Source organism: Phacochoerus africanus, chromosome X (assembly GCF_016906955.1).
Source record: "Phacochoerus africanus isolate WHEZ1 chromosome X, ROS_Pafr_v1, whole genome shotgun sequence".
Lineage (NCBI taxonomy): Eukaryota > Metazoa > Chordata > Mammalia > Artiodactyla > Suidae > Phacochoerus > Phacochoerus africanus.
In genome coordinates this window covers 35,275,767-35,302,991 of record NC_062560.1, presented here as the reverse complement: position 1 = coordinate 35,302,991, position 27,225 = coordinate 35,275,767, and the positions used below count along the sequence as shown (strand labels likewise).

Sequence of the window (27,225 nt, the reverse complement as noted above, 5' to 3'; positions counted from 1 at the left end):
TAAAGATCATTGAACTAAACACTCCAAGTAAGCAGCAGAAATTGTCAGAAGGCAAAGATAAAAAATAAAAATAAACAAAGCACACAAGTCAATGCTGTTTACAAGACACATTTTATTTTATTGAGGTCTGAAAGCTACCATTTTAATGAGAACTTCTTCACCTATGTTAGATCCTCCCCCCCCCCCGCCCCAGGAGACTGTCTTCCGGTTGAAAGTCAGTATTTTGTATACACAAACCAACTCCCAAACTCCAGATCTAGCTGTCTTCTACCTTTTCCAACTGGAGGTGAGAGAGCATTGCGTGGAGGGAGGGTAAAGACGTGATTGGAAAAATGTGACAACGACATGCCTAATGGTTCCTTTCTGGGTTTCTTCCAAGCCAATTCGAAACTGCTAAAATAAGGTCAAGTAACCCCAGAGGCTTTCACTTCCATCTCAAACTGTTCAGAAAGAGTGGCCAGATCTCCAACTCAGACCAGGTGTCCACTGGCCACTGACACACCAGCCTTTTCCAATAGCAATACATAACTCCGTGGTCTGAGCAGCACTGGAGGCTGGCCGGGAACCACCCACTGCCACCCCTGGGAAGCCAGGACTGTCTCAAAGCCCTCCATCTTCACGCCGTTGAGCCCTAGCTGCTCGTTTGGGTCAAATGTGCACTTATAATGCTCTACCTTCATCTCAGGATAATCTTCAGGTATATGTATATTCTGCAAGTAGCTGTTTCCAGCTGGATCATCCATAACAAAGTGGGCCTTCGTGTCACCCTCAGGGATCTGGTCGAACCTCTGGCTAAACTCCTGCAGTTTCTCCACCTGGCCAGGAATCAAACTGTCACCCAGTGTGAAAAGTTTCCTGGTCACCAGTTCCCAGACAAGCTTCAGCATCCGCTCCAGTGTGATGAACCTGCCCCGGAGGACAGCCATTCCCAGTTCAAATTCCTGCTCTAAGATTTCCGTGCTACATGTCTTGAACCGGAGCAGGTCTCTGCTCATATCTCAGGATCTGGGATGTGGAGGGTGATCCTGGTGCCCAAGGGCTCTATGGCTCCTCCAGATTTCACCTCATTGGTCCAATGGCTACAATTCTTGCAGTTGGTAGCCATGATGATAACCTCCTTAAACGGGGGATTCCAACTAGCTTCAGGTCGGTCTGGGCCAGAACAGGGTACTCCAGGCAGTTTGTGCTGAACTGGAGCACTTCGTTTCTGAGATTTTCCTCTTGTGGCGCCTCTGCCCAGAGCCACAGATCTCTTCCTGCTGTAGTCTGATTACAGTGTGTGATCACCAGGGTATCATCTTTCCAGGGAGCATGTGGGTTTTCCACAAGGCTCTTCCCTGAGGGATCATCAACAGCCAGGGTGAAAGGGAAGGCCACTTGCTTTAGCTCTTTCAGTTTGACAATGAACTCATCAATTCTTTCAGCTATGGCTTCTTCATTTGCACTTCAGGTGGGCTGATCCTGCTCCAGGCCAGAGAGAACATGGCCGATCAATCCGTCCGTAGTTGTCAGAGCGCCTTTCTGGCTGAAGGTAGGAATTTCAAACTCCAGCTCTGGGATCCGTATGGTGCCAGAGTCAGTCTTCTCTGTTCACATCCTCCTGGGTTCTGAGGGTCAAACTGTAGTGTACTCCCTGGTCCTGGATCCTGTCTGCTGACTGGATCTCTGTGTGGTTTCAGCCACAGTGCTCGTGGGAAAAGGAGCTCAGGATTATTTCTCTGAAGAAGGGGATCTTGTTGAGCAGGAGGTGAGGCGTTGGCATGCCACTGCGGTAGCAGTTCATGCACAGTAACTCCATCTCAGTGGCCTTCTCCTCCTCGTCCTCCATGCTGATAAGCCAGAACAAGTGCCCCAGCCTAGGAGCCCAGAGGGGTAAGGGGATGGCAGCAGGCCCCAGGGGCCTGGGCTCCATAGCCACGAGGCACTCTTTTTTTTTTTTTTTTTTTCTTTTTAGGGCCACACCTGCAGCATGTGTATGTCCCCAGGCTAGGGGTTGATCTGGAGCTCCAGCTACCAACATATGCCACAACCATGGCAATGCCAGATCTGAAACACATCTGTGGGCTTCGCCACAGCTTATAGCAATGCTGGATCCTTAACCCACTGCTCAAGGCCAGGGATCGAACCCACATCCTCATGGACGCTAGTTGGGTTCTTAACCCACTGAGTCAGAGCGGGAACTCCAAGAGAGTCATTTTAAATATAAATAGACAGGTTAAAAATGAACAGATGAAAAAAATATATATGTATCTTGCAAAGAGTAATAAACAAAAGATTGTAATGGCTATTATCATCACAAGACAAATTTCAAAACCAAATGTATTACCAGAGGTAAAGGAGGACTCTTCTTAATGATAAAAGGGTCAATTTAAGAGAAGGCATCAACTCAAATGTGTATGCATCTCATAGCAGAGTTTCAAAATACATGAAACAAGAATTGACAAACCTAAGGGAGAAATGAACGATTCTCCAGTCCTAGTTAGGGACTTTAACACTCCTGTCTCAGCAATGGATTAAACCAGAAAAAAGAAAAAAAATCAGGAAAGCCAGAGAAGACCTAAACAAAATTATCAGCCACTTTAACCAAATTAGTATTTATAGAACATTATACCCAATAATGGCAGAATACACATTCTTTTCAGACTTACATGGTATACTTACTAGGAAAGACCATATTCTAGGTTATAAAACAAACCTCAGTAATTTTTTCTTAAAAAAAAAAACCCTGAAATCATATGGAGTTTGTTCTCTGACCACAATAGAATCAAAATAGAATATGGTTTTAGGGCACACAGGACCACTTCAGGTTTGTGATTCACCAAGAAGAGACTTTACAGTAGGTTCCACTCGTGGCCATTTATCAGAGTCAAGGGTAGAGTAAAGATAAGCCAGACACAGACTTGTTATATATAATTTCTCTCCAGAAGCAAAATACAGGGACAAATGCAAAATACCTCTGCCCAGGGAAGAGAGAAAGAGCATGTGAATCTCAGAATTCATGATTTGTGTACGAAGGGCTAGTCATACAGGCATATCTTGCCATGCAACCAGCCATGGTAACTGAAACTCAAGACCCCAGCAATCAAACTAGGTACACTTCATCAATCCGGATGTTTGTACAAAGCAGTTCTAACAAACGGGTACAGCACGGTCTATTGCTCCTGGTGTACAAAACAAAACCAACCATTAAACACAAAAACATGCAGAGGGCTGACCAAGAGTCAATCATGGTTCCAGGTTCCCTCAGAAACATGAAAGAGTTAGCAACCAGAACTACTGTGTTAACGTTTTCCTCCCAAATATCAATACGTAAGCCAGTAAAACAATAAAACTCTATAAATAATCACTGGGTCGAAAAATAAACTACACACTAACTTTTCTGATGAAAGGGATCTGAAAAACTGAAGGAATATTACTGTATTAGAATAAACATTATAGGGGTATAGAATGAAATGAGTATGACTGCATTTGGATAAAAAGCTTTCAACACGGGGGAACACAAAAAATTTAAAAATAAATTACAAGAGAAATTAGACAATATTTTAAACTAAATGGTAATGAAAATACAAAACACAATCTGTGGAATTCAGTTCAAGTTGTGTTTAGAGGGAAATTTATAGTCTTAAAAAAAGTCTGTATTTAAAAAAGGAGCATAATATAAAAAACAAGTATTGTAAAAAATTTTTTCAAAAATATTTGAATAGAAATTACTCTCCATGCTGTCTTCTATTTTTCCCAGATCTAATGCCAGAATAGAAATGTTTTTGTAGATTACTGTATGGTGAAAATTTGGTTTCTTTGTAAACCAAAATACCACAAAATCCATGAGCAAGAGGGAACCACCTCCTAAGGAGGAATGTACCATTTAAAATACATCATTTTGGAGTTCCAGTCGTGGCGCAGTGGAAACGAATCTGACTAAGAACCATGAGGTGGTGGGTTCGGTCCCCAGCCTTGCTCAGTGGGTTAAGGATCTGGTGTTGCTGTGAGCTGTGGTGTAGGTCACAGACAAGGCTCGGATCTGGCGTGGCTGTGGCGTAAGCCGGCAGCTGTAGCTCCGATTAGACCCCTAGCCTGGGAACCTCCATGTGCAGCCCTCAAAAGACAAAAGACAAAAAAAGAAAAGAAAAGAAAATACATCATTTTGAGTAGGCCCAAACACTGTGACTGGTCTTTGTTTCCTACTACACTTAGGGAGATGTGGAGGCTGGGGGCAGCTTCAGAATTTGAGAGGTCCTTGCAGTTGCATAAATAAGACTTTCTAATGAGCAGATTTGGTATTTTCTTTGGCCTGCCTAGGGGAGAAAAGGGTAATTCCAATAGAAAGCCTTGGTTTCTGCCCACCTACAAACCACAGGCCCCTCTCTGCCCAGAGACAAGTACAAGGCTCAAAGAATACCCCATGGTACGTACAGCAGCTGAGTGTTTGGTCAGTGTGAGCCCCACTGTGTCACAGTCAAACATTCCCAAAGCAACACATCAGTGGCTCATGGGGCCACAAGTATTGCTAGTGCAGCTGTTAGGCTGGCTGCTGCACTTTCCTAGATTAGGCTGGTAAGGAGACAATGAGCTCAAATGGATTCAGACAATTTATTACTTACACACACAGCAAAAGCAAAATCAGCATGGTGTCAGCACACTGAGTCCTTAATCCCACATGCTGACATCAAACAGGAGGGGCAGATGACAGAAGTCCCCGCGATGTGTCATGGTGCTGTAGAGGAGCCACCTCTCAACTAAACTAAGCAGTTTTACAGACTGACACAGATACCGCAAGTTGTACTCCACAGGGTACAAGGTGGAAACACCTGCGCTCAGCTGCACTAAGAGATGGATGAGAAATGGACGTATGACAGGTTCCCACAGATATGTTAGGGGAAACTGCCTAGTGGCGACTCCTCACCAGGCTGCTTATCTCCTCTGGCTCCAGGAAGAACTACGGGGCATTTTGCCGAGCCTTGAGTCAGACGATGGTCAAGCATGGCCCCGTGTCATGAATGAAGACATGCAAGGTGGCCAAGGTGCTGCGCAGAGAAGCGCTTCTACATACAATATGCTCAACTTACCTGCTTCTCTGTGAGCCAGGAACACTAGACGGATGTTCCATGCCAAGACTTCCAAAGCATTTACTAAGAGGTGACACTGCACATCTCAGTGGGGCCCTGAATTAGTTAAAAGCAAGTGATGAGCGAGAAGGCGAAGTGTGAAGTGTTTAACAGACTATCCTTTGTCATCTACCCACGCAAGCAAATAGAACTAACTACTCCAAGTACAGGCCCCCTTGAAGTAGGAGACCTACGCATGGCAGCTATGCGTAGGGCACGGTGAAGGAAGTGGTGCCCTTGGTGCCCGAGGTTTATGGCTTCCCTAAGCACTCAGTCTTGGTCCTTATGGAGGGATCCTCTCAGGGTCTGGTAATACTCCCCGGAATTAATGATGCTGCTTCTGGTCAAACAGAGTAAGGTCAGACCAAAAGCTATGGTTCTCAAACAACCGGCATACTGTCATCAGAAACATCCACCCCAGACAGTGCTAGAACCTTAGGCTGTAGACAAACTCGTATCAGAGCTCTCTAACAGTCTGTCTTGGTCCTGACTAGCTGGGGAAGCCACAGCAAAATGAGTTTGAATTACATTTCTATAAATACAGATGTGGACAGAAAGACAATGGATGATCACACAGCAACTAAGACTTACCTGTGCCAAGGTGGAGGTGACTTTTGGTCATTTTAATAGAATCCACAGCGATCAATAAGAAGCTATAGTAAACATTTTTGGAATAAAAAGAACAAAATACTCCTTAGAAATTTCTCTTTAACGCAACTAAATGTAGGAAGGAAGCACTTAAGATTTCTTTGCCAACATTACACAGAGACAGCATCTGACTTAATTAAGGCTGTTTGAAGACATTTCATATACAGTGTTAGACAATTGAGTCCCACCAGTGTGTGATGAAGGAAAAAAAGAGAAGCAAAACCATTGTAGTAATGTAACAGGAAGAAAACAACACTAGCAACTGAAGTCCAGTGACTTGCAGCACAAGGAGAAGCCATGGATAGGTCCAGAGAAATAGCCAAGAGTTAACTGCACAGTGTCACCGGGCAGGCCTCTCGTGAAGACTGGAAGTACTAGGAAAAATACATCACAAAACAACTCATGGTCTATTATGCAGCCAGGAAAGAAAGAGACAATGGAGGAAAAAATCCACACTAACCCTGAGAGAGTTCTGTAGATGCGGCATGAGAGTATATTCTGTCACACACCATGCTTGAGAAAGGAAGGAGAAAGAGGTCTCCCTCTCCTGTCACCCCTGCTGGCATCAGCAAGGAGGAGTAGAAGGTCACCTGGCCCAGAGAAGCACCAAAAGACAGAAGCTTGTCTGGAGGGAGTGAGGGAGACTCCTGTTAGCCCCTTAAGAGAGAGGCTTTAACTCTAGGCCAAGACTCCAAAGCAGTGGCTAAGGGAACCGCATGTGGTCATGTTCAAGATTGTACTCAGGCTGCTTCCTACCCAGAGCTCTCTGTCCTGAATACAGAGCTTCCTTCCCTTTAACAATTTGAGACCCCAAGGAGAAGCAGCAGGCCTGCACATGGGGTAGTGGACAGGGGGAAAAGTTCTAAGACATTTTAGTTGAAGGTCGACAGTCATTTTTACAGCCTCGATGGTCAAGGAAAAATTCTGACTAGATATAGCTGTGGGAGTTGTCATTGTGCACAATGTAGCTGGGCGTGGGAATGAATGGCTTCACCCAGGCAAAGGGCAGAGGTCAAGAGAGGAGTGTTAGGGAGTGAATGAGTGAGAGGTCCAGTGAGATGAAGTAGGTAAATCAAGCCTTGTTCCGGAAGTGGAGTTCTTCAAAGGATAGCAACTACTCTTTGAGAGATACAGAGGAAAAAACATCCATTAAAACCCATATTTTCTTCACCAAAAGACCAGATCTATCACTCAAATACTTAGATTCGTCATCATGTTTTAACAGAAGGGTACAGTGGATAATCTCATTAATTCAACAAATATTTTTTGAGTCCCTACCACATCCACATGCCTGCCACTGTGTTCAGCACAGAGATTACCCTTTCTAACAAATCTACCTAATACCCTCTCATTCATTCACTCATCAATTCATTCAACATTCTTCAAGCACTTAATGCTTGCTAGACCATAATGTTTGATGCTTGAGATGCATGCTTGGTAAGTGTTCAATATACATGTTCTCCTCTTAAACACAAGAGTTTTACTGTATAAAGCTGAGAATGGGAAGAGGCAGCCCCAAAGCACGCTTCATGCTTCAGGGGCCTCCTGAAACAACCCCCAAGATTTAGTCAGAGAGACCTGCGCTGGAATTCCAGCCCTACCACATACCCCAAAGTAATCCTGAGCACTTAACCTCTCTGAACTGTTGTGTCCTCAGTATAAAGCGGGGATAAATGTCATATTCCATACAAGGTAATAAAAATAATAAAAGTAAAGTATCTGGTACAACAAAGGGGTTACTGTCACTGCTGTTATTGACATTATTAAGGAAAATAATCCACGTGGCCGGTATCTGCTTGACAGAGGAGAAGAAAAAAAAAAATGTGGGCAATCTTCTGAATAATGAATGTGCTATACTCCTGTGAAGGACAGGATTGCTAAGAGTGTGTTTGGGTCCCAGAGGGAAAAAGCAAAATCTCCTTCTAAACAGGATTTACCCCAGTGCCTTTCCTGGTCTTCAGAAGGCCCTGATGAAGTACACCAGACGCCACTTAACCTAGTGGCAAGGAGCTCAGAAGGATTCAAAATGCTGATTTCCAACCTTAACCAGGCAGACACCCAGTAGACAAAGACAACAGAGATGCTCTGACCCCTGGCTAATGAGGCTGAGATTCTGGCAGAGAGCTGCACCCGTTCAATAGTTAAGAGCTAAAATGCAAATGAGGAACTCAGAAAACAGCAGAAGCCAACTCAGAAAGGTTAGGCACAGACAAATCTTTTCAGAAAGTGAAGAGTTCCGTATTCAGGGCTGGATGCATCTTTCTAGAAGCACTATGCAGGGTGGTACCCTTAGGCTGGAGGAGGCTTCACTATCTGTGGATGGGCAGGTTTGCATTATGGACTGGGAAGAAATGACGGGAAGACCAGTAAAAAGGACACGATTACAGTGTTCAGAGAGAAGTAATAAATACTCAGCAACACGGATGGACCCAGAAATGATCATGCTAAGTGAAGTCAGTCAGACAGTGACACACCAAGGTCATATGCTATCACTTACATGTGGAATCGAAAAAAAGGACACAATGAACTTCTTTGCAGAACAGATACTGACTCAAGGACTTTGAAAAACTTATGGTTTCCAAAGGAGACCCTTTGGGGGGGTGGGCTGGGGGTTGGGGATGGAAATGCTGTAAAATTGGGTTGTGATGATCATTATACAACTATAAATGTAATAAAATTCATTGAGTTTTGTTTTTTTTTTAAATTAGTTGCTGTGGCTGTGGTGTAGGCCAGCGGCCATAGCTCTGATTAGACCCCTAGCCTGGGAACCTCCATATGGCGTGGGTGCGGCCCTAGAAAAAAAGACAAAAAATAAAAATTAAAAAAAAAAAAAGTGGTAATGAATCCTGAACAAGGACAACCGCAGTGGGAATGGACTAAAGAAAACTCTGCCAAGGTCAAATCTATGAACTGCATGAACATTCATAGTTTAAAGAAAATGCTAATAATCATGTCTACCATTTGCATCTTAAGTTAAAGGAACTTTTAAATTCAAGGAACGCTTAAAAAAAAAAAAAAAACAGGAGTTCCCTCGTGGCTCAGTGGGTTAAGGATCCAGCATTGCTGATGCTGTGGCTCTGGTTACAGCAGTGGCATGGGTTTGATCCCTGGCCTGGGAACTTCCGCATGCTGCAAGTGCAGCCAAAAAACAAAACAAACAGGTAAGAGAAACTCAGGGAACATTAAAATTTGCAACATACTTCCTATCAATGCAACAAAAAACATTTTCAGACTGCTTATGAACCTAAAAAAAGAATTTTTTCAATTTCTCTACATCATAATATTTTCTTGATAAATCCTAGGGAAAAAATGAGTGATACTGAGGAATGATAAAATTACACAGCAAAGTAAATATATTCTTGCCAAAATCATTATACCGGTCCCATGAGTAATACTAACAGAGGAAAAAACTAGAAATATATTCCATTAACTTTTTTTCTGCAGTGACAGCAAATTTTAAAACGAGGCATGTGTTTCTAACTTTGCCAGTTTTCTCCCTGAAGCAAACATGTCAGCAAGGATTACTGCGACAAGTTAGTCATATGGATTTTTTTTTTTTTAACAAAATTGTGATGCATAACATTAGAAACGAAACCACAAAGAACAGGCTCTCTGGAGCCAGAATGGAACAGATACACAGAATATACAGTGCTTTGAATAACAAGGTTTTGTCACTCAAAAAGGAGGAGTTTGGTTAACTAGGACTCCAGAAAATAACGCCTATCTTCTAAGACACAAAGAAGGGAAAAAAGAGCACGCAAGGAACTTATTCCAAGTCAGGAATGTAAAAGAGAATACATTTTCCCAAAGAAATCCTAGATTCTAAATTCTGAGGCAGTGAAAAATGTACCTAAGAAGCTCAAATTGTTATTTAAATTCTGGCCCATTTAACTGCCAAGCCTTTCAAGAAGATAATGAGTGCTATCAAAAATTCATCGTAAGTATGTGAATGAGCTTGAAAAGAAGTATACCAGCTATTACCACACAATAATGAAGAAAGCAAAGCAACCACTGAGCATTTTTAAGAGCTCTGATTATCTCTGCCCTGTGGCACTTTCTTTGACTCTCACTTCATTATGCTCAGTAACATTCTTGGGAAGTATTTATGTTTCTTCCTTACAAAGGGTAAGGCACACCCCTTTCACAGCAAAGGTGTTCAAGAAACGCTGAATACAATTTTGACAGACATTGTGTAAAGCCATTTCCTGAGGAAACTCTAAAGTCAACTTGCACTGACAATAGTATTTCTATGGTCCTCAAGGGTTTCAGGATAACCCAGTCATTTTGCCATTGGAGGAAAGGTGTTGCAATACCAAGAGGCTGTCTTCTAAACCCTGTGAAGAAGGGGGAAAATCAAAATAAAACCAGACTTAGATATGGCAGGCATGTTGGAATTATCAGACCAGGAATTTTAAAATACTAGGATTAACAGGCTATGGGCTTTAATGGAAAAAGTAAGTAACAGTCCAGAAAAGATGGATACTGTAAGCAGAGATGGAAATTCTAAGTATCAGAAAGATACGCTCCCAATCCAAAATGCTGTAACGGAAATAAAGAATGTCTACGATGGGATAATTAGTAGATTGGACACAGAGGAGTAAAGAATCTCTAAGCTTGAAAATGGTAGTAGACATGTCCCCAAACCAAAACACATCCAAGAACTCTAAGACAACTACAAAAGACATAACGCGTATGATGAGAATACCAGAAAGAATGAAATAGAAAACAGAAGCATTTTTTGACACAATAATGACTGAGAACTTCCCCCAATAAATGTCAGATACCAAACCATAGATCCAGGAAGCTCAGAGAATACCAAGAAGGATAAATGCTTAAAAACGCAACAAAACAAAACAGGAGTTCCCACTGTGGCACAGTGGGTTAATGATCTGGCTTGTCTCTGTGGAGGAGCCAGTTCAGTTCCCAGCCCAGCCCCATAGGATAAGGATCCGGTGTTACTGCACCTGTGGCGCAGATTCAATTCCAGGCCAGGGAACTTCCACATGCCATGGGTGTGGCTGAAAAACAAAAACCAACCAACCAAACAAACAAAAAGCTACATCTAGGCATGTTATAGTCAAACTGCAGAAAATCAAAGACAAAAAATGTGGAAAGACGCCCAAGGGGTTGGGGGAGGATGGGACTTTCCCACAGAGGAACAAAGATAAGATTTTCAGCTGATCCTAGAACAACAGGGGTTTGAATTGCCTGGGTCCACTTCTATGCAAACATTTTTCAATAGTAAATGCTGCAATATTACAGAGTCTGTGGTTGGTTGACTCTGCGAATGCAGAGGAACCGCAGCTATGGAGGGATGACTATAAATTATACTCACTTGGATTAACCCCCATGTGGCTAAGGATCAAGTGTACGTCTGACTTTCTCTCAAAACCAAGCAAGCAAGCAAGAAGGGAGTGAAAAATATTTATAATGTTGAGAGAAAGAAAATTCACTAACAACCTGAGAGTTTTGTACCCTGAGAAATTCTCTCTCAAAAGGGAAGGAGAAAAAAATGACTTTCTCAGACAAACAAAAATTGAGGCTATTGTGTGCCAGGAGATGTGCCTGACAAAACATGTTAAAAGACGTTCTTCAAAGAGAAGGAAAATAGCACAGGTCAGAAATAAGGATCTACATAAAAAGGGGAAGAGCATCAAAAATGAAAAACTAAAGGTAAAATGAAAAACTTTCTCTTTTTTGCTTTTTTTCTTTTTCTTTTCAGGGCCGCACCTATGGCATATGGAAGTTCCCAGGCCAGGGGTCGAATGGGAGCTGCAGCTGCCAGCCTACACCTCAGCCATGCAGGATTCAAGCCATGTCTGCGACCCACAGCTCACGGCAACATAGGCTCCTTAACCCACTGAGCGAGGCATATACCCAGACAAAACTGTAATTCAAAAAGATACATGCTTCCCAATGTTTATAGCAGCACTATTTACAACAGCCAAGCCATACTGCAACCTAAATGTCCATCGACAGATGAATGGATAAAGATGTGAGGTGTATACACGCATACACACACACACAATGGAATGCTACTTAGCCATTAAAAAGAATGAAATAATGCCATTTGCAGCAACAAGGATGGACCTAAAGATTATCGCACTAGGTGAAGTAAGCCAGATGGAGAAAGACAAATATATTTGGAATCTTTTTTTTTTTTTTTTTTTTGACTTTTTCTTGGGCGGCTCCTGCAGCATATGGAGGTTCCCAGGCTAGGGGTCCAATCCGAGCTGTAGCCACCGGCCTACGCCAGAGCCAAAGCAACGCAGGATCCAAGCCACGTCTGCGACCTACACCACAGCTCACAGCAACGCCGGATCCTTAACCCACTGAGCAAGGCCAGGGATCGAACCCGCAACCTCATGGTTCCTAGTCCGATTTGTTAACCACTGAGCCACAACGGGAACGCCTATATTTAAAATATTTTTTTAAAAAATGATACAAATGAATTTATTTATAAAACTGAAACAGATTCAGAAACACAGAAAACAAACTTATGGTTACCAAAGGAGATAGCAGGGGGTGGAGAGAGATGAATTAGGAGTTCGTGGTAACATATATATACTACTATATATAAAAGAGGTAAAGGACCTACTGCATAGCACAGGGAACTATATTCAATATTTTATAAAAACTTATGGGAAAGTTATTTACCAGAATCACTTTGTTATACACTTGAAAGTAACATAACACTGTAAACTAACTATACCTCAATAAAAAAGAAGAAAGAAAAAGGAAAGCAGGAACAGCTACATTGATTTCGGACAGCTACTTCAAGGCAAGGAAAGTTGTCTGGGATAAATGGGTTGAGTGTCCAAGAAGACATAACATAATCCTTAATGTGCATGCACATTGCAACAAAGTGTCAAAATACATGAGACGAAACCCCAAAGAGCTGCAAGGAAAAATAGATAAATCCCCTACTACAGTTGCAGGCTAACATCGCTCTAACAGAAATGGACAGATCCAACTGGCAAAAATTGATTAAGTACATAGTCCAACTGAACGGCACCATCAATTGGATATAACTGATCTCCTTACTTGATCCAACAACAGAGAATTCACATTTTTCTGTAGCTTGATGGAATATGCAGCAAACAGACCACATTCTGGGACATAAAACACAACCTTAACAAATTTAAAAGAATAGAAATCACATAATGTCTGCTCTCAGACCACACCGGAATTAAACTAGAAATCAGTAAGATAACTGCAAAATCCCCAAATACACAGATTAAACAACTCACTTCTAATACACATGGGTCAGGGAAGAAGTCACGAAATAAATTTCAAAATATTCTGAACTAAATGAAAATGAAAATACAACTTACCAAATAGTGTGGAATAAAGTGAAAGCAATGCTTAGAGGGAAATGTACAGTATTGACTGCATACAATAAAAAAGAAAAAAGATCAAGAGCTCCCAATGTGGCGCAGTGGGTTAATGATCTGCTTGTCTCTGTGGATGTGTTGCTTCAATTCTCAGCCCAGCACACAGGGTTAACAATCCAGCATTGCTACAGCAGCCATGGCGCAGGTCACAGCTCCAGCTTGGATTCAATCCCTGGCCTGGGAACGTTCATATACCACGAGTGCAGCTGAACAAGAAAGAAAAAAAAAAGGATCTAAAATCAGCAATAATCTAAGCTTCCACCTTAGAAAGCCAGAAAAGGAGCTCCTGTTGTTGTTCAGTGGGTTAAGTATCCATGAGGATGTGGGTTCAATCCCTGGCCTTGCCCAGTGGCTCAAGGATCTGGCCTTGCTACAAGCTGCAGCACAGGTCACAGATGTGGCTTGGATCTGGTGTGGCTGTGGCTGTGGCTGGCAGCAGCAAATCCAATCCTACCCCTAGCCTATTAACTTCCATATGCCATAGGCACAGCCCTAAACAGGAAAAAAAAAAAAAGAAAGAAAGAAAGAAAGAAAGCAGAAAAGAGCAAATTAAATTCAAAGTAAGCAAAAGAAGAGAAATAATAAGAAAAAAAATCTATAAAATCTGTAAACTTTTAGCCAAGCTATGGGGGGAAGAAAGATAAAAATTACAATATCAAAAATGAAATAAAAGACATTACTATGGAGTGCATGGACAAATCTATGCCCACAGATTTCATAAACTAGACTAACCAATTCCTTCAAAGACCCAATCTGCCAAAACTCACATAAGAAAAATAGACCATATGGATAGGCCTATATGTATTAAAAAATTAAGTCACAAATTAATAACCTCCCCAAACAGAAAGCAAAAGGCCTAGACAGGCTTACTTGTGATTTCTATCAAACATTTACGGAGACACTGTATCAATTTTCTATAATCTCTTCCAGAAGACAGAAAACAAGGGAATATTTGCTAACTCATGAGGCCAGAACTACCTTAATACCAAAACCATACAAAGACATTACAGGAAAAGAAAACTACAGACCAGTGTCTCTCACGCACAGACATGCAAAAATCCTCAACAAAAGATGAGCAAGTCAAATCCAACAATGTATAAAAAGAATTACACACTACGACCAAGAGAGATTTATCCTAGGTACGCAAGGCTGGATCAACATGTGAAGATCAATTAATGCAATCCATCACATCAATGGGCTAAAGAAGAAAAATAACATGAGCATATCAATAGATGCAGAAAAAGGACTTGACAAAATCCAAAACCCATACAAGATTAAAAACACAGCAAGCCAGAAATAAATGGGAACTTCTTCAATTTGTTAAGAATATCTACAAAAAAATCTAAAGCTAATATCATACTTTATATTGAGAACTCAAAGCTCTTCAACGAAGATAAGGAACGAGGTAATAATGCTCTCTCCCTTTCATCTCACCACTCCTTTTGAAGTTATACAGACTAGTAAGTAAGGAATCAAACTTTCACAGATGGCATTAGCGTCAGGTAGAAATTGCAAAAGAATAAAACAACAACAACAAAAACTCCTATAATATGCAATGCTGCAATATACAAGATTAATACTCAAAAATTATCAAAATCCTATACACCAGTAGTAACTGGAATTTGAAATTAAAATAACATTACCATTTACATTAGCATCCCAAGTGAATTACGTATGTATAAATCTAATAAAATATGTACAATATTTATATGAGGAAAATTTCTCCCAATTGTGACAAAAGATATCAAAGAACTAAATAAATGGAGAATCATTCCAATTTCATGGATAGAAAGATTCAATAGTGTCAAGATGGCAGTCCTTAGATGTGTCCCTAAAAAGCAAAAAAAAAAAAAAAAGATATCAGTTCTTCACAAGTTGATCAATAGACTCAACACAATCTCAATCAAAATCTAGCCGGTTATTTTGTGGATATCAACAAACTTAATCTGAAATTTATATGGAGAGGCCAAAGACCTAAAACAGTCAACTCAGTATTGAAAGAGGAGAACAGAGTCAGAAGACTGACTCAACCCTATTTACAGACTAACTATAGACGTACAGTAATCAAGGAAGTATGATATTGGGGAGAGAATACAAATAGATCAATGGAATAAAACAGAGAGCCTAGAAAAAAGGCCCAAACAAATATAGCCAACTGATTATTAACAAAGTAAAAGATAATATAATGGAGCAAAGACAGTCTTTTCACCAAATGGTGCTGTAACAATTGAATATCCACAGACCTTACATCCTTCACAAAATTTAACTCAAAATGGGTCAAAAACCAAACGTAAAATACAGAACTATAAAGCTCCTTGAAATAACATAGGAGAAAGCCAATTTGGCCTTGGCTATGGCAATGACATTTAGATATAACACTAAAGGCATGATCTATGGAAGAAAAAATAAGCTGTATTTCATTAAAATTAGAAACTTTTGGACTGTGAAAGACGATGTTAAAAGGATGAGAAGACAAATCACAGATTGAGAGGAAATATTTGCAAAACAAAAACAGACATCTCATACGGGACTGTTCTCCAAAATGTACCAAAAAAATCCTCTAAAAACTCAGTAAGAAAATGAACAACTTGATTAAAAAAATGGGTAAATGACCTAACAGCCACCTCAAGAAAGAAGATATATAGATGGCAAGTATAATATGGAAAGATGTTCAGTATGTCATTAGTAAATTCCAAATTTAAAAAATGAGATACTACTACACACCTATTTGAATAACCAAAATTCGAAACACTGACAAAACCAAATGCTAGTGCAGATGTGGAGCAATGGGAATTCTCATTCATTGTAGGTGGGAAGTAAAATGGTACAGTCGCTCTGGAAGACAATCTGGCAGTTTCTGACAAAAGCGAACATACCCTTACCATATGATCCAACAATTGTGCTCCTTGGTATTTACCCAAAGGAGTTAAAAACTTATGTCCACCAAAAAAACCTGCACAAGGATGTTTACAGCAGCTTTATTCATAACTGCCAAAACTTGGAAGCAAGCAACATGTCCTTCATAAGTGAATGGAAAGTGATATATCCAGACAATTGAATATTACTTTGCACTGAAAAGTGAACAATAAGCCATGAAAAAGACATGGATGAAAATTAAACGCATATTGTTACATGAGTAAGCCAACATACAAAGCTCTCATACTGTGTAATTCCAGCTCTATATAGGACATTCTAGAAAAGGTAAATCTATATTAACAGTAAAAGGATCAGGGTTGCCAGGGGTTGCCACGGATGAATTACATAGAGCCCAGAGGATTTTTAGGGCAATGAAATCATTCTGTATGATGTTACAATGGTAGATGCAAGTCATTTAACACTTGTTCAAACCCATAGAATGTACAAAACCAAGAGTGAAGTCTAAACCAGGGACTTTAGGTGATGACACTATGTCAGTGGAGGTTTGTTGCTTCTAACAAATGTACCACTATGTTGCAGGATGCTGGTAGTGGAGGAGGTTGTGTGTGTTTGGGGGTAATGGAAACTGCGGATTTTCTGCTCAATTTTGTTGTGAATCTAAAATGCTCTAAAAATAGTTCTTTTTTTTTTTTTGAAAGCCAAGGAGTGACCTCTTCTCTTCCCTTCTAATGATTTGATCCATCCCCAGAGCTTCCTGTCCACCCATACCACTCTCCTGAATTCTACCTGGATATCAAAAAGTCATCTCAAACTCAATATGCATAGCACAGAATTCTTGGTCTTCCTTCTCTCAAATTTTCTTTCTCCAACCATCTTCCATATCTCACTAAATGGCCACTGCACCCTTCTGGTTGCTCAGATCAAAATCCTTGAAATTACCCTTGACTCTCTTCCTCTGTCACAGTGCCCTTCCAATTCCACTTCCTGTAAGTGAGCAGGAAATCTGATCACTTCTCCTATCTCCAGCATTACACTTTCTTGGTCCAGGCCATCACAGCTTCTCCTCAATCCTGGTCGCTCTTGTCTTCTTGCTCCCCCTGCAATCTAGTCTCCTCAAAGCAATCAGATTAATCCTTGCAAAAGAAAAATCAGATCAGATCATCTCTCTCTTGAAACACTCTCTGGTTTTCCTTCTCATTCTGTATCCTTACAATGTCCTCTCAAAATGAGCTGAATAGCCCTCATATGCTCTTCCCACCTTCCAACACACGTTGTTACTTACTTATCCCTGTTTCTTGTTATTCACCCCCACTTATTTATGCTACTCTAGCCACAAGGACTGTTTTGTAATTCCTAACAAAAAGGTCTCAAAAACACCGCCTCAGGACCTCTGTACTTGTTCTCTACACCCAGAGATCTCTTTCTCCAAATAAATGGCGTTCTCATCAAAGACTCTGTGGTCAGCAAAGTCCTGCCTGATCACCACCTCCAACAGATCCCGTTCACCTATACGTGAAAACCTATAGATGCTCCCCTATTATTCATTTTCCCCACTTCGTAGTTCTCTGAAGAATACAACACTACATAACTACACACACACACACACAATCACACAAACACATACATATGTATATATAGAAAGCTCACACATGTGCACTTACATTTTTTTATTTAACTTATCCTCAGCCTCCCTCTAAAAGGATGTAAGCTCCTTGAAGACAGAAATAGCCAACAGAATGCACAGATTTTATTCACTGCTCTATCCTTAAGTGCTTAGAACAATGCCTGGCAACTGAGAGGCACACAAACATTTGTTGAATAATAATCATGTACATACTGATGATACATCGATATTATAGCAAGGGCTTGGACAAAAGCATTACAGCACAGTGTGTCTGGACTTAATTTCAAAAAAAAATTCTTCTAAATGAGAAAAGTTGTGAAAAAACACAATTGTATAACCATTAGAGGTAGCTGGAATAGCTGAACTGACTAGTTTATTTACCAACAATATTAAACTTGAAAAATCCATAGAGTTCACGGACTATTTAAGTTCCACTGAAGAACAGTAGTGTGTAAACAAGCTGCCCTTACAGAATATTCCTTCGACTGCTCCCCTCTCTACCTTTAGATTGATTTTTCTTCATTCTTTTCCCTGCTATTATCTTGGTCCCCGCTCCATTCCCTCCTATCTCTGTGTCCAGTTCTCTATTTCCTCAATTATATCTCCTTATGACACCTTCAAACACTCCAGCAGGCTTTTCACTTCTTGACACATTCCAATTTCTTTGATTGTTGAAAATTCTCAAACTCCAGTTTTTTTAATTCCCTCCTCCCTTCATCAACAATTTACAAAAAAAAAAAAGTTTATTTTTACCACTTCTCCTTCCTGACCACCACGGTTCAAAAGAGCGTTTCTTAACCAGGGTATTCAGGAAAAGCTCCTGGTATTTTCTCATGTGCTGGTTCCACACTCAAGTTTGATGAGTCTGCTTCGGGAGGAAGGGCACTAAACGTTTAAGTCAATTGGTGAAAACAGCTCCCTAACAGAGTCAAATGCACATCCCAGATTAAGAACTATTACCTCAAATACCTGCGGTATGTTTTTCCTAGTTGTAATAATAATATTCCACCAACTGAGTAGTATAATTAAATCGACCCTCTGTAACTGATACACATGAAAAAACAAAACAAAAAGACTCCGGGTCACCAAAACCAACTGTGTTCTCTTAGTCCTATCTTTTCCAAACTTTACAAGCTTTTTTTTTTTTTTTTTGGTCTTTTGTCTTTTTTGTTGTTGTTGTTGTTGCTATTTCTTGGGCCGCTCCCGCGGCATATGGAGGTTCCCAGGCTAGGGGTTGAATCGGAGCTGTAGCCACCGGCCTACGCCAGAGCCACAGCAACACGGGATCCGAGCCGCGTCTGCAACCTACACCACAGCTCACGGCAATGCCGGATCATTAACCCACTGAGCAAGGGCAGGGACCGAACCTGCAACCTCATGGTTCCTAGTCAGATTCGTTAACCACTGCGCCACGACGGGAACTCCTTTACAAGCTATCTTATGCCATCAGCTTTAAGCACACTCCTCTCTTTAATAACTTTTTGTCTTTTGGTCTCCTTTCACTTCCTTCCTGCCAACGTGTCCTAATGCCATCTAGATCAGTGCCACTCAATGTAATCTGATGGTCAGCAGCATCACTATCATTTGGAAACTTGTAAGAAATGAAAATTCTCAGACGTTGACTCAGACATCAGAAACTCTAGCGGTGAGGCTCAGAAATCTATGCATTTTTGTGATTATTGTGCATGCTGAGGTTTGAGAACCACTGTGCTAAGACGCCTGTTTTATGTATATAAGAGGACTCTACAATCACAGAACTGAAGCTGGAACAGAGCAGATGTCGATATGTCCATATTTTGAAATTAATTGCTACTGAAATTTCAGTTGTAAGAAATGGCAATTGCGTATAATGACAGCTACCATTTTTAGGGCAATTAGTATGTACCAGATACTATGATAAGCCATTAATACACCAGATCTCACTTATCAGGTATTATCATTTTCACAGATGAGGACACTGACACTTAAAGAAAAATGTGGAACATCTTGCCTCCACATCTCATGCCCCTGCCCACCATATTACTGTCTCCTGCACAGAGTAGGAAAGAGTGAGTCTTGGACAGAACCCCAAGAAGATGACTCAGGGGAAGTGACTGAGGTTGACCGGTCAAAGAATTAGAGGAACGTCTATGGGAGGAAGTCTAGGTGAGGAAAGTTTAAAGTAGGAAGCCTTAATCACAGCGGTGGGAATATTTTCTTTCTATGAGTCTACAGACCACAGAGGATGTAGAACTTTCATAAAAAAGAAATTTAATGGATGCCATTCATTCTCTCTGAGTCCCAAATTTTACTCATGAAAATCAGGCACTTAATTTGTGGGGTGGGGGGTGTTGATACCATATATTTCAAAAAGTGAAATGAAGAGCTTTTACATTTAGGTAGAGAGGAGCTATGTTAAGTGAGGGGAGAAAACTTAGACGTTTACTCAAAGCCAAAATAGGTTTTCTGCTTTGTAGGCACAGAAACCTGGACTAATCAAGTAGCCGACCCCGCTTCATTTTTATGACTTTTATTTTTTATTTTTATTTTGGGTCTGTACCCATGGCATGTGGAAGTTCCTGGGCCTGGGATTGAACCCTCGCCACAGCTGCGGCCTGTGTCACAGCTGCGGTGGCAACCCCAGGTTCTTAACCTGCTGTGCCACAGAGAACTTCCAATCCTGACTCATTTTTAGAAGTCTCAATTCTATTTACTTATACATTGAATAATCATTGGCTCATGATATTCTCTCCAATGGGTAAATCCATTTAGCAGATGAAAGCTAGGTGTGGGGGTGATGTGCTTGAGTGGTAAGGAGCAAGAGGAAAATAATTCCTCTTATCAGCCAGAGGTGACTGGAAGGCTAACGATGCTGATGGAGTTGAGAGAACTGGCTGGCAGAAAGAGTCAGGCCAAGCCTATTAAAGGCACTACAATGTGAAAGAGACTCATTAGCCAAATGCTCGAGACACCTTGAGATTCGGGAGTATAATACGACTGATGAATCTCCTTAATTGTCTAATAGGTTACAGGTTCTTCAGTTATATTAGCCTTCAGAAGATCCCATCTTGCCAGCTTGATCCACACAAATTTCCTAAATTCCAGCAGCAAAGAGGCACCCTATTTGTCTTTCTACAAATCTTCATGTCATGTTGACTTTTCACTGGTTTCAGTATCACAAGTTGACCTTTTAAAAAAAAATTGGCCTTTTTCTGATGGCGGTTTTGCCTTCTTTTAGAAGGATTCCACGGACTAATACATGGAAACGTATTTCCATACTTATTTCTTATTCACATTGCAATTAATGTTGTCCAAATATTAAATATAATTTTAGCTTTCTGAATTTCTATTATCCCATTAACGTTACGTGATCTTAATTACTACCTAACAGCATTTATTAACATCAAACTGTAAGTGCATTTATTAGGCATTTAGTACATACCCAATAGCCCTAGATAGTGGGGTAACACAGAAGACCGAGGTTCTAGTAGCAAGAGAGAAATAAGGCCAGTGGTATCAGTTGAACAGAAAGGGAGGAGATTAATTCATTCTGAGCTATTTGAGAAATTTTTCCAAGTGGTGAACTGGGCTGAGTCTGAAAGGATGGAGAGGAGTTCATCAGGCCCTGGAAAAGGGAGAAGGTATCCTTAACGCTTCCCTCCCACACTTTGGTCATGCCAGTGGCATTTAACTTAAAATAAGAGGAACAGAAAAAGTAAAATGACAATAACACAAGAAGAAATTCTGATCACTTCACGATTTGGGGGTTGGCGGTTGGCTGTGCCTTTAAACACACTTCAGATCTGAAAGTAAATGTTTATAATACAGGACTCACAATCAAGGGAAAGGGGTGGAGGAGGAGGAAGTTCAGTTTGTTAAATTGTATTAAGTTAAACAAATGAGTAAAAATATCAACATCTATGCTTGGGAACACATATACTACTTTTCCTAAAGATCCTAAATTTGAAAACAAAAGCCTTGTAACCTTATCCAAATTTACAGTATTTGCCCTGGTGTTTTATATCCCTAATATCGTTTTTAAAGGTTCTAAAGTGAATCTGCCGAAGAACTTGGCAACATGTATACACACACACAATCCACTCTTGACTGCAACAATCAACCGCACCCTAATTAACTTTCCACTTACCCTGACTTTCACACCTCCACATCCTTTAAAGTTTGGCTTCATCTGTACTATGACTATCTCAAGGCATTAATAGTTTTTAAGTTTTGACACTGCACCTCTTCATCCTTCCATTCAATTATTTCCTCTTAAATTCCATCAGTTTCGCCTTTCTCCTGAAGGGACACTTAGAAAATACATCAACAGCTCAATTACAAAACCAATGGCCCTGAACACACACACTAATTTCCACTCATCTCTCTCCCGAGGCTGTTTCTACCACTGATCAAAATCAGCGGACCAGGAAGGAGGAAAACGCTGAGGCAGGAGGGTTGTTCCCTTCCTTCTACGCCCCCCCCCATGCCTGCCCCCTTCTTGCTTCCCGGTCCCCCACTGCCGCACCGCGACCTCGTGCGCCCCCCTCCACTGACCCACCCCCGCTGTCACCCGCCACTGCCTAGAAAACAGTCACAGCCTTTGTTAAAACGTCCCTGAGCACACTGTACCAGAAGACCCACACATTCCCGGGGGCGGGGTGAAGAAAGTCACACGAATGCCACGCCCTCCTTGGCACTAGCCTGGGGCGACAGCCCACCTCCTCCAAATCCTCTTCCCCTCGCGATGAGGAATGTTCCTGGCAACTCCGTACTCCAAGACGGCAGCCGGGGGAAGGGATAGGCCTGGGACGCTCGCCGCTCAGGGGCGCCAACCGGGGGATACCGAACTTGAAGTTGGGACACCCTCCAGCGCTCTTGGCGAACCTCCCGGTCCTGCCAAGCTTGAGTCCTGACTTCCAGCCTCTGGAGCCCTTTCCTTCTATTTCTCTCCTCAAACAGATCCTCGCCGGCTCCCACCACCACGCACTCCGTTCCGCACGCGGCCAGGGCCGGACACACTCCGGCAGCGCGCCAACCCAGCTGCCAGCACGTCTGGCAGGTTTCTCCTTACTGGACCGAAGGCTCCCCGGGGCGTCACCAGCACCTACCTCGATCCTTCCTGGGACGCTCGGCCAGAACCAGGTTCCCCGTCTCCGAGCCCCGCGCGGCCACAGCACTCACCGCGCACCCCGCGCCGCTACTCTGCGCTCTGCCAGCCGCCAACTGCGCCTGCGCGCTCCCACCTTCCCCAAACCCGTTCCGAGCCTAGAGCCTGGAGCCGACGGAAAGGGCGGTGGGAAGTGGCGAGGGCGGGGCCCGGGCGGGGTTAGGAGAGGAGAGGCGGGGCCAGGCAGGGTGGGAAACAGAGGAGCGGGGCCCTCGCCGCCCCGGTCCAGAAGACTATTGCTCTAGGCACCCGGTCGGGGCTGTTTTCCACCGCAGAGGCATGTGTGTAACACTGGCGGATAAGTCGTCGAGGCCCCGGGGTGCACCCCCCACACACTCACACTTCGAAAATCCCAGTTTGGCGCGGGGCCAAGCTAGCCAGCGCCCCCGCCCCCCCCCCCCCCAGGGTCACCGCGCCTCTCCCTGGAGCCACCCTAGATCCTCGGCAGCCTTTTTGCATGCCTATCTCCCCACACTTTGTCCCACCCGCCCACTGGCCTCTCTCCTCATCGCGCGCAAACCTCAGCCCTCCAGAGGTGAGCGGCAGAGAAATTGCTCACTCGCAGAGCGCCAGTGCAGGGCATCCTAGTTAACATATCTCCTCTGTCTGTGATCCCAGAACGTGGTTAGCGACTTTCCAAGCGTTGCCCACTGCTACAGCTCAGCCCTTTCCCTGAGACCAAACTCTTGCTGGTTCTGGCCTACTGCTGACAACATCTGCTTTTTCTTTAAAAAAGAGTCTTAAATAAACCTACCTGACTATCTTGGGAAGAACACATGTTGTCAAATAAGACCAATGAGTGACCCTACTTTTTAGGGAGCCACCTCAAAATTTGGGCTTCTTAAAAGTCTCTCTGAGAAACAGAATATTCAGCTTGTGTTGTCCTGTGGATTTTACCCTATTGGTTTCAGGTTTTCTGGCACTTGGCATTTTAAGAAGCCTAACTTGATTATTATTCCATGCTGCATGTGTGCTTAGTTTTAAGTTCCATACTTTTGTGTTTAAAATCTGGTCAGCTGTGGTATCTCACATGCCTTCAGAGCAGCTATTAAAATAAACACACCTGAGTGAATCCAAAGTGGCTTGCCTTGTGGGCCCGAAGTGATTTATTTGAAATTACTTTTCCTTTCTTCTTTTTACTTTAGTTATGATGGAACTGAGAAACATGTAGCTTATTAAGAATAAAAGAATTGCCACAGGGCCACACCAATAGTCCTTCCCAGCAAGCGTTTTGACTGAAAAGGGAAAGGGACATTTTTGAGAAGAGACTGGTAATTGCCCTTAGAGATCTAAATTTCCTGAAATCCTCCCCATTAACCTTTGTGGTTTTTCTGTTTGTGTTATTTTACAAACCAGGCTTTCTGAAGTCATTTCTGCTTTGCATTTGTCAAGTTAGCATTAGGGGAATTATAGTCAGGACATATTGTAAGAGGGTCTCTATATTGGCAAATGCAGACACAGACTCTGTAGGCTGAATAAATCTCTAAGTGCCTAGAAGTAGGACCTTGTCCTAGTCATTTCACTGATAAAGTGTTTCACGTACAGAAAGTGCTAAAAGGAAAAACAAAACTGGGTTATTAATAAAGACAATGTTTGCATCTCTAATAGAAATGTATATACGTTTGTTCACTTCCATTTGGATACTGGATTTATTTTCTTATTTTATGTCTGAATTTGTCTGAACATTTTGATGAAGTGATGAAAACTAACATAAAATAGCTTAGGCAAAAAGAGAAAAGTTATTGTGTAACCCAAGTTGCAAAAGGGCAAGTCTATGACTGGCCTTGGGAATAAATGGAATCAGTAACTGAATGCTTCAAATTCCAGGTTAGCCTCTCAACCCTCCCTCTCTTGGAAGGGGTCATTCTTCAGACCCTCTGAAAGTCATGCTCTGTAGACTTGGAACCATGGCCTCTGACAAAGAGTGAGCTCATACCTACCAAGTTGTTACCAGACAGAATGCGCCTCTTTCCAAAGCTCCAGTTTTTGGAATACCAGATAAAGAGCATGACTGGGTGAGGCCAAGTAATATAACAATTCTTGGAGAGAAAGTGCAGGTGTAACCCAAGTAGAACCACAGAGTTGGAAGAGAAAATGAGAAAATTTCTAAATTATAGAAGGAGATGCTGTTTTCAGAAGAGAAGTTCTAGAGAGAACAAAAAGCAATGTTCATCCTTGGAGTTCCTGCTGGGGCTCAGCGGTTAACGAATCTGACTAGCATCCATGAAGATACAGGTTCGACCCCCAGCCTTGCTCAGTGGGTTAAGGATCCGGCGTTGCCGTGAGCTGTGGTGTAGGCTGCAGACGTGGCTCGGATCTGGCGTTGCTGTGGCTGGGGTGTAAGGCCGGCGGCTACAGCTCTGATTGGACCCCTAGCCTGGGGAACCTTTATAAGCTGCAGGTGCGGCCCTAAAAAGAAAAAAAAAGAAATGTTCATCCCAGAACAACTGTATTTAAGGAATACAGCCTTGGGATTATCTTTGATCGCTCTCTCATTTATTCAAGTACCAACCAGTCTTTTCAATAATGTCTCTATTGGTTTTCTATGGCTGCTGTTAAAACAAAACACACCACCGCCACAAACTTAGTGGCTTGAAATAACACAAATGTATTACAGCTCTAGAGGTCAGAAATCTGAAAAGGGTCACAACTGGGCTAAAATTAAGGTGTTAGCAGGGTTGAATTCCTTTATGGAGGATCAAAGGGAGATTCCTCTTTCTTGATTTTCCACTTTCCAGACACCACCCACATGCCTTGGGTCATGGTCCCCTTCCATCCTCAAAGCCAGCAATGACATTTCTCTCAGACACAATTCTGCCTACTTCTTCCACATTTAAGGACCCCTGTGATTATATGGGCAGCCCCCCCAATAATCCAAAATCATCTCCTTATTTTAAGGTCAGTTTATTAGCACCTTTAATCCCATCTTCAATTCCTCTTTGCTGTGTAATGTAATACTTGCACAGGTTCTGGGTATTAACCTATGGACATGGCCGGGGTGGGGGAGGGCATTATTAACCCTACCACAGTCTTTATTTTCATAAAAATAACAGCCTTGGTTCCAGAACTGGGACACCTGTAACAAATAGTGATGTCTGGATCCCATCCCCAGATATTATGATTTAACTGGCCTGGAGTCCACTGGCCCCTAAACACACACACACACACACACACACACACACACACACACACACGCACACACTTGATTGGATCAGGATGGAGCATCTCACCCATGCTGGGCCAATCAGAGAACTTGCCTGGGGACTTAGAATGGGAAGGGGGAATTGGTAACACTGGGTGTCTGGAGCCGTAACATCAATTTAGGAGTTAATGCCATCAGAAGAAAGAGAAAAAAACTAGTTAAAAGAGGGAAGAGACAAAGAAAAGAGGGAAACAGAGTGGACCCAAGGCTGGATTCTCAGTGGCTGTCCACCTCCAAGTTATAGTGGCATTCTTACCCTTGACTTCTATGAAGCACCACTGCATTCTCATAAGAAAGTTTTATTTTACTGAAGCTAGCGCAGATTGGTTTCTCTTGCATAAACCCTCAGATGTTCTCCTTAATACATGACGTGAGCTTAATTTCCTCCCACGATTGCTTTTTTATGAGATGCCTCTTGTTTAAGAAATCAAGCAAGTTTAAGGACCAAACCATCCGAGTTGGTATTGCCAGGCTGTGTGCTTCACTAGCACTCCATCTCCTGGTTATCCTCTTCCCTCTTAATAGTTACTCAAAGGCCCAGAAGGGGACTCACGAGTTATCTCAGCCTTTTTCTCATTCAATAGTCCAGGCTCCCTAAGACACACCAGGTGGGTGTAGTTCCGGTTCTCTGTTTGACTGCTGCCCGGTAAATATTAATGACTTGCAAATCTAATCTCTAGCCCTCCCACTTCTAATCTTCAGCGCTATGGTTAAAATTAATAGATCTTTCCTCCTCCATCGATAAGAAATGAAACTCAGTTTTGGCTCCAAACTCTGCCTTTTGTCCTACAGTTTCTTTCCCTGTAATGAAACTCCCATGTGCCCCGTCACACATCAGAAATGGGAAACTCAAAGTTCCTTTGTGGCGCAGTGGGTTAAGGATGTGGTGTTGTCATTACAGTGGCCCGGGTCACTCCTGTGACTGAGTCACTCCTGTGGCTGAGTTCAATCCCTGGCCTGGGAAATTCCATATGCTGCGGGCTCAGGAAAAAGAAAAGAAAAGAAAAAAGAAAGAAAGTAATGGGACATTCACCCATGACTCCTTTTCTATCCGTAGTTTGTCTACTCATTCTACCTCCCTCAGGTCTTACCTTTTTAAATTTTTATTTATTTAATTTTTATCTAGGGCCGCAACCGCAGCATATGGAGGTTCCCAGGCTAGGGGTCTAATCAGAGTTATAGCTGCCAGCCTACACCACAGCCACAGCAACTCGGGATCCGAGCCACAC

General features: G+C 42.3%; 1 protein-coding gene and 1 pseudogene across 2 annotated transcripts in view; both read right to left on the bottom strand.

The window, feature by feature from the left end:
- LOC125118273 (transmembrane gamma-carboxyglutamic acid protein 1) overlaps window positions 1-22,844 on the bottom strand; it is a 137,151-nt gene extending 114,307 nt beyond the window's left edge. Inside the window, exon 1 of one of the 2 annotated variants that reach the window (XM_047764551.1) lies at window positions 22,736-22,844. Coding sequence is in view for 1 of the 2 variants with exons in the window: in XM_047764550.1 (XP_047620506.1) it covers window positions 21,775-21,816 (42 nt within the window). In the remaining variant the exon portion in view is untranslated. Of the gene's footprint in view, window positions 1-21,774; window positions 22,020-22,735 lie in introns of those variants that run through there. The other variant, XM_047764550.1, reaches the window with a different exon arrangement.
- On the bottom strand, window positions 196-1,905 carry LOC125118272 (zinc finger protein ZPR1-like; annotated as a pseudogene).
- Window positions 22,845-27,225: the final 4,381 nt, after the last annotated feature.